Source organism: Hyperolius riggenbachi, chromosome 1, assembly GCF_040937935.1.
Source record: "Hyperolius riggenbachi isolate aHypRig1 chromosome 1, aHypRig1.pri, whole genome shotgun sequence".
In the NCBI taxonomy this organism is placed as follows: domain Eukaryota; kingdom Metazoa; phylum Chordata; class Amphibia; order Anura; family Hyperoliidae; genus Hyperolius; species Hyperolius riggenbachi.
The window spans coordinates 582,202,883-582,210,974 of NC_090646.1; the positions used below are offsets into that span (position 1 = coordinate 582,202,883).

Genomic DNA, 8,092 nt, shown 5'->3' on the forward strand with positions numbered 1-8,092 from the left:
GACAGAAGCTGTTACATGCCTAGAAATTACCGCTTTAGGCAGCAAAATAAAACAAGTAAATCAGCCTGGATATGAATGTTTTGCACTGTACACAAACATTTATTTCATCATGTCACATGTTGCCTCGGGTACACTTTTAGATTGTAATACTACCTTGTATCTCTTCCTACAGATGGATGTTCTAGAAGAAAAGCTGAAAGCTACTGATTTATTTGAAAGCTTTAACAACATTTATGAGCAGCTAAAGCAATCGGGACAGATCAGCACTCTGACCGTGCATGAGATGTTGTACGCCAGCATTCAGGAACAGGAGAACATTAGGAAGAACAAGATATCAGTTCCTATAGTATGACTTGTACCGATGGGACATTTCACAGATGTTCTGTGTACAGTGGGCGGGGTCTATACTTGTCACACAAGATGCAGGCTGGCAGCTTGGTTCAGTACCTTTCTCACATGAGCCTACTGACCGTGTAGAGGAAATCTTCCTCCTCATAGTTGCTGTGGAAAGCCTCCTGGACTCCCCCATCCAGATCTCCTGTAAAGTGGATTACACTGGATGCACTCAGCAAATGAAAAGCCTCATCTACACGGTAAAGTTTTCCATCATCTACGGATCTATTAGATAGATCTAGTAAGAAATTGCATCGTGTGTAGACGTCCAAATTGTTTCAGATCAATTTTGCGATAGATTTTGCTTTGATAAGTACCCAAAATCTATTGAGAAATCGAAAACAATCCAATTGGACCGGTTGGAAATGATCTAATAGATCTGTCTAATAGATCCGATTTGATTGAAAATTGTACTGTGTAGATGAGGCTTAAAGGTAGCCATATATTTGGCGATGATGGGCAGATTCGACCAAGACACAAATCTCTCTCTGATTGAATCTGATTAGAGAGAGATCTGTCGGCTGCCCCCACACCGCAGGCCGATTCCTGATCAGTTTCATGCTGCAATCAATCCGGAATCGGTCTCGTGTGTGGAGGGACAAGCGGAGGCCGCAGACAGGTAATGTATACCTTTCATGGAGCGCTGGGGGTTTCGCTGCATCCGTTGATCGTCCCAAAATGACAATGTGACCAATTGGCGGCAGTGATTTTCATCCAATTTGATTATAATAATCGGATGGTCGATCGGCTGCCAAGTCGCCTGATGTATGGCCACCTTAAATGTTTTGACAACAATGTAGTAGTACAAAACATTGTCACTGTCGACTTTGCTCTAAAAACCATTACATGCCTGGCTGGCTGTTGTTCTGACCCTCTGGATCACACACCCAGAATGGGAATGCAGATCAGGCGCTCTGACTCCACCCCCTGCATGCTTGTACCAGCAGAACAGTGCAGTAGAATCCCTTTATAGTAAACTTCAAGGGACCAGGAAAAGTAGTTTACTATATCAGAATTGGTCATACATTGGCTATCATTCATGAAAGTGCTGTCGGTATGGAGAATCAGTGCGGGGAAAACACCTTCTGGCTGCTCATTCATAAAAATGTGTTCAGGTGCGATAGCAGTGCGGAGATTTCCAGAACTAGGCAGGCGGTAGGCTTGCGGAGACACGGAAGCTGCTGAGTTGATACATTTACTTACCTACCTCACACCGCTTGCGGTAATCTTTATGAATTAACATTTTGTTACATTTTTTACAATAATCACCGCACAAGGCGGTGATTTATCACTCTGCTCGGTAATGTCAGCTTTTCATGCGGAAGGAGCCTTTATGAATGCAGAATTTGCTACGTGTTGGGTAAAGTCAGCTGTTTTAAGCATTTCCGCATGCGGAAATGCTTTATGAATGATAGCCAATGCATATTTATACACAAGCAGTTGCTGATCTGAATTTACTATATCAGAGTTTACTATAATTAGATTTTACTGTATATATTTTACGTTCTGCAGTGTTAGACTTGCCCTCCAGATATATTAGCAAACCTCACCACAGACCAGGGGAAGAATCTCTGTGCAAAGACGGACTTTGGCTAATTATACCAGCCCGATAGCCAACCTCACCACAGACCAGGGGAAGAATCTCTGTGCAAAGACAGACTTTGGCTAATTATTCCAGCCCGATGGCCAACCTCACCACAGACCAGGGGAAGAATCTCTGTGCAAAGACAGACTTTGGCTAATTATACCAGCCCAATGGCAAACCTCACCACAGACCAGGGGAAGAATCTCTGTGCAAAGACAGACTTTGGCTAATTATTCCAGCCCGATGGCCAACCTCACCACAGACCAGGGGAAGAATCTCTGTGCAAAGACAGACTTTGGCTAATTATACCAGCCCAATGGCAAACCTCACCACAGACCATGGGAAGAGTCTCTGTGCAAAGACAGACTTTGGCTAATTATACCAGCCCAATGGCAAACCTCACCACAGACCAGGGGAAGAGTCTCTGTGCAAAGACAGACTTTGGCTAATTATACCAGCCCGATAGCCTACCTCACCACAGACCAGGGGAAGAATCTCTGTGCAAAGACAGACTTTGGCTAATTATACCAGCCCGATAGCCAACCTCACCACAGACCAGGTGAAGAATCTCTGTGCAAAGACAGACTTTGGCTAATTATACCAGCCCAATGGCAAACCTCACCACAGACCATGGGAAGAGTCTCTGTGCAAAGACAGCCTTTGGCTAATTATACCAGCCCAATGGCAAACCTCACCACAGACCAGGGGAAGAGTCTCTGTGCAAAGACAGACTTTGGCTAATTATACCAGCCCGATAGCCTACCTCACCACAGACCAGGGGAAGAATCTCTGTGCAAAGACAGACTTTGGCTAATTATACCAGCCCGATAGCCAACCTCACCACAGACCAGGGGAAGAATCTCTGTGCAAAGACAGACTTTGGCGAATTATACCAATGCAAACCAATTTCATATAATAAAAGGTTTTTCTATTTAACTTGAGTTTTTGTTAAATGTGTAATTACTAGACTGTTCATATTAAACTAAACACAGCACCTGGGTGCTCTTAAAGAGAAACCGTGACCAAGGATTGAACTTCATCCAAATCAGTAGCTGATGCCCCCTTTCCTATGAGAAATCTTTTTTCTTTTCTCAAACGGATTATCAGGGGGCTCTGTATGGCTGATATTGTGGTGAAACCCCTCCCACAGTGTGATGTCAGGACCAGGGTACTTGTTGCATTGTGAGAAATAACAGCTGTTTCCAATTGCCAAAAAAAGCAAGCAGCAACTACTTCCACTGACATCACCTGCCAGCAGTAAAAATGTCACCATGTGGTAAATGTCAGATTGTAAATTAGGGAAAGATTTTACAATGGGAAAACACTAACTAAATCATTTATACATAATTATTGTAAAAATTAAGCACTTTTTTCATTACGTTATTTTCACTGGAGTTCCTCTTTAACCACTTGCCGACCGCACACTCATACCGTGCGGTGGCAGCTGCAGATCGCAGACTAATCAGCGATCGCTACGTCACTCTGTTCGGCCCCCTTGTGGCGTCAGCCCGCCGGCGGGCTGTAAAAGTTCAAACTGCCCAATAGAACGCGTATAATACAGTTTGTTTACGTAACAAACTGTATTATACTGCCTGCCTCCTGCTGGTGGTCACACTTAGCGGTCGACCACAAGCGAGGAGAGCAGGCACAGTATATGCGCACACACACACACTTTAGGAGCCCCACAGACCCCCCCGATCACCCGCAGCACCCATCAGACCCCCCCCCCCTGTACCCCTCTGCAGCCCGCAGCTTAGACCTAACCACCCCCCATATCACCCATCAATAAATCCCTGTCACTTCTATCCATCAGATCAGACCCCCAACTACCCCTTAGGGGTATCTGATCACGCCTCCAGATCTCCCCCCCCCCCCCTGTATACTGAACCTATATCTCCCCTGCATCTGTCTATCTCCCCACTGATCAGCTACCAATCACCTATCAGTCACCTGTCAATCATCCCTTGTCACCACCTGTCACTGCCCCCCATCAGATCAGACCCCCCCAACTGCCCCTTGGGGGCTTCTGGTCACCCACCCACCCTTTCAGAGACCCCCCCCCCCCCTGATCACATCAGCAATCCATCATTTACATCTGTTTTTCCCTGTAAACACACACACTTCTTACCTGTCAATAACCCATCTATCACCCCCTGTCACTCCTATCCATCAGATCAGACCCCCAACTACCCCTTAGGGGTATCTGATCACCCCCCACCCCTTCAGATCTCCCCTTCCCTGTAATTGCCCGCTGATCAGCTGTCAATCGCCTATCCGTCACCTGTCAATCATCCCTTGTCACCACCTGTCACTGCCCCCCATCAGATCTGACCCCCAACTGCCCCTTAGGGGCTTCTGATCACCCACCCCCTCAGATCCTCCCCACACCTTCCTAGTGCATTGCTTGGGTATATTCTCCCCCCTGCCATTGTGTATCTTATCTCCTGTCTGTAAGGCTTGATTGTGCTTTGTTTGGCTACAATTGTCTCAATTGCCCTGTGATTGTCACGTAATTGGTTTTTGATTGCTCAGTGATTGGCTTCAATTGCCTCGAGATTGGGTTCGATTGCACCAATTGCCCTCTGATAGGCTGTTTTGCCCTGTGTCTCTATTGTCTCAATTGCTCTGTGATTAGCATCGATTGTCGTGTGATTGGCTTCGATTGTCACATAATTGGTTTTTGATTGTCGTGTTATTGGATCCAATTGCTCCTTGACTGCGCAGATTGCTGTAATTGTGTTGTAATTGCCTCGTGATTGTTTTTGATTATTTGTGATTGTTTCTGATTGCTCTCTGATCCCCAATCCCATCACTATCCTAGTGATCTGAAAACAGTGATCAGTGAAAACTGTCACTTTTTTAGTATCACTAGTGGTAACAGTAAGGCCAGTTAGCTAGGCAGAAGGGTTGTTAGTGTCAGTGCTCAGCCCACTGCACCACAGTCACTAATTAGCGTCATCACTATCGCTAATCAGCATTGGTACTATATAGTATCTGTAAGTGATCATTAGTGATCACAGTCAGATCTATATTAGGGTCACTAGGATCCACAAAAAAACGCAGTGTTTGCCCGATCAGACCTGATCGTTCGCCTGCACTGCGTTCAGCCCGCCCCACCGCAGTGACAGAAATTTTTTTTTCTGATCACTGCAAAAAAACACTGTACACTAGCTGTGGCACTGTAAACATCAGTTTTGATTTTTTTTTTTTTTTTTAATCAAAACTCAGTGACCACAGCTTTCTACTTCTCAAATACTCCTTTTCGCTAGGTAGGTGCTCTTTTTCCTGGGTAGTCTCAGAGGAATACCTCCTAAATTTAGCTGGCCACCATGGCAAAAAAGAGGTTTTCCAATGAAGACATCTACAGGTACACGGACCAGTCGGATGAGGATGATTGGGCCGACTTATTCGACGAATCTTCTGGTTCAGAGTACGATCCTGTAGACAGCAGTGGCTCTCTGACCGATGGTTCCGATGACGAGGTTGAGGTCCCGGCTACAGCCAAGCGTACCACACCCCATGTCACTGGACTGCAGGTGGCGGAAGATCAGTCTCAAGGGCAGCAGAGTGGTGCTGGCACTGATCTGATTTTTCTTGGTGAGGCATGCATCAGCAGCGCAGCATCTCCTGGACCTATCAACACCAGTACTACCGTAGAAGACCCTGGTGAAGTGGCGAACACCAGCCTGGTAGTAGAAACTGGTTCGGTGGTAATTGCATTAAGACCCGATTCGCAGCCACCAAGTAGACGGGCCCGTACTCCCATTAGTTTCCCAGAGGTGCTGGCAAACCCTGATTGGCATTCCCCTGATCTCGCCGCACCCGTACTGCCCCCTTTCACCGCCCAGTCTGGAGTCCAGGTGGAGACAGTTGAACTAGGATCGGCCCTAGACTTTTTTGAACTGTTCCTCACCCAGGATCTCTGAAAGGTTGTAATAATGTGCTGCTTAAATCACCCCGATATTAAAATATATACAGCACATCACAATTTCTTAAAAATGACATCATTGCTTCAACTAGTCAGCAGCACATTCCTCCAGACAGTGCTTTACAGATACATTAATAATTAACACTCTAGAAGTTCCAGGCACCTGAATACAAAACCTGTATTTCAATACCCAGTTGGTATATTACCATACAAGCCACTGTGACAGAGATCTGAAGACTCAGACCTATTCATGCATTGTTGTTAAAAAACCTGGTCTATTGAGAAATTAACACATGTAACAAAGTCTACCTCTGCCAGTTGTTTACAGAATAACAAATCCTATTGTCTCTGCTGTCTGTACCATGTCTATGCTATTGTTTCAAATATTTTCTATGTGCACTCCGGTCTAATCTGGTTTTTCCCTAACATCAGGGTGTATATAAGATTGACCTGTAAATAAAGATTTCAGATGCTGTTCCACCAATTTAAGTGTTTGTGGTTCTGTATCTCCCAGCTGGAAGAGAGGGTATTCACTTGGATTGGGGGAGAACTTTAACCTGGGTTGCAGATTATTCTGCTAAGTCATCTTGTAGCTGCCTCCGCTGAAATTGAGCTAACAGTTTGGTGTCGAGAAGTTGGATCCGCCATATACAGTATCGGGTGAGTAATTCTATTTTTTGATTACCACCCTATACTGTCAGAGCGGATTAATAGAACCCGGAGGGAAAGTGCTTCTGTAGCGCCTCTCCCAGGAATCTGATATTCCTAAAGTAAATAGCGGGTCTGATGCCCCAATTAAGAAAGCAGTACTGTGTGTCTAAGTGAATATTCTCTCTAAACCTTGTATATTGTTGTATAGTCGCTTAAGTGAATTTTAGTTATATAAGATTGCATGTTACTGTATAGATTTGTGTAGATTGTATGTGAGGTTAAGCTGAGATTGAAGGTATAAACTTGTCCACAGAGGATAGTTAAAATTCAAACCATAAATCGGGTGTAGACAAACCTGATTAGAAACTATAGAAGAATCACATAAGCTGGAGACCAGGTTTGCCAGTAAAGTCTAATACTGACGTCACCATCCCTAGATAAACCTTCAAACTCAGCTAATCTCACTCTATTTTTTTTTAGCTTAGCATAATGGGAAAGTCTCAAAGGTAAGGGGACTCCCAAGGGTTATTTTTGATTTATGATGTATCATATTCTGTGATGCTGTTTAATGCGGATATATAGATTTGTAAGTTTTAGAAAAAATCATGTTCCACAATTTGCTTTGAATCTTATTTCTGACTAACTCTATTTAGGAGTTTCATTTTTTTTCTCGGAGACACTCAGCAGTTGCAGGTGTCTCTCTGGACCAGGACATTTTGAATGGGCATTGCGGCCGCAGGATAACTTTTTTTATCAGTCCCTCCAAAATGTTCTGGCCTGGCTACTAGATGTTTCTGAGCCTTTTCTTCTAATTACTATAAATGTGTTTGTCTATCTCCTCTCACTGTAGTTTCTGTGGAACTGTGATTTAAATTGCTTGTGTATGACTGGTTGCACTTTTTCAGCTAGGTTGTACTTTAAATATGCATCTCTGGACATCTGCTCAGAGTTGTTGCAGGTTTCTACCCCCTCCCTCCATGTATTGGGAGAGACTTGTGTTAATGCTTTTGTTTTTTCTCTTTCCTCTTCCCTGAAAAGACTGGGGGCAATGAGGAGAGTGTCAGGAAACAGAAACAAAAGAAGATCCCAGCTATATGTTGTTTGTCTGTTTGTGTATGTGTCTGTGCACAGAGAGTATCCAAATATTTTTTTTAGAGTTAGGAATAAACCTCTTAATTTAATTGATCGTTTTTTTCTACAGTCAGAAAAGTCAAAAGCTAAATTATTGTTGGAGTCTAAGGTATGCGGACTGTGGTTATGTAAATGTGCATGTGTTGTCTTTCTTTGTCTACTATAGGAGAGGGTTTGTAAATTGTCTTGAGGCAAGGCAGGTGAGATTGAATGTGTAATTGGTTTTCACCTCATATAATGAATGACCCATGCACAAAGTTGCTGGCCATTGTGATGTTTTGAATTTAGTGTTTTGCAAAGGAAACAATTTATTTCGGGTGAACCAGATGTAACATGTCTTAAAATTTGTAATTTAAAGTTGGTTATAAAAAATTAACATACGGAAAGGCATGTTCCATCTGGAG

At 43.9% G+C, this 8,092-nt stretch overlaps 1 protein-coding gene across 2 annotated transcripts in view; it reads left to right on the forward strand.

The window, feature by feature from the left end:
* The window catches only part of PTCD2 (pentatricopeptide repeat domain 2), a 44,200-nt gene extending 41,286 nt beyond the window's left edge, over positions 1-2,914 (forward strand). For both annotated transcript variants that reach the window (XM_068248320.1, XM_068248330.1), the window contains exon 10: positions 173-2,914. In XM_068248320.1, the coding sequence (XP_068104421.1) occupies positions 173-352 (180 nt within the window). In that variant the 3' untranslated portion in view covers positions 353-2,914. The remainder of the gene's footprint in view (positions 1-172) is intronic.
* Positions 2,915-8,092: the final 5,178 nt, after the last annotated feature.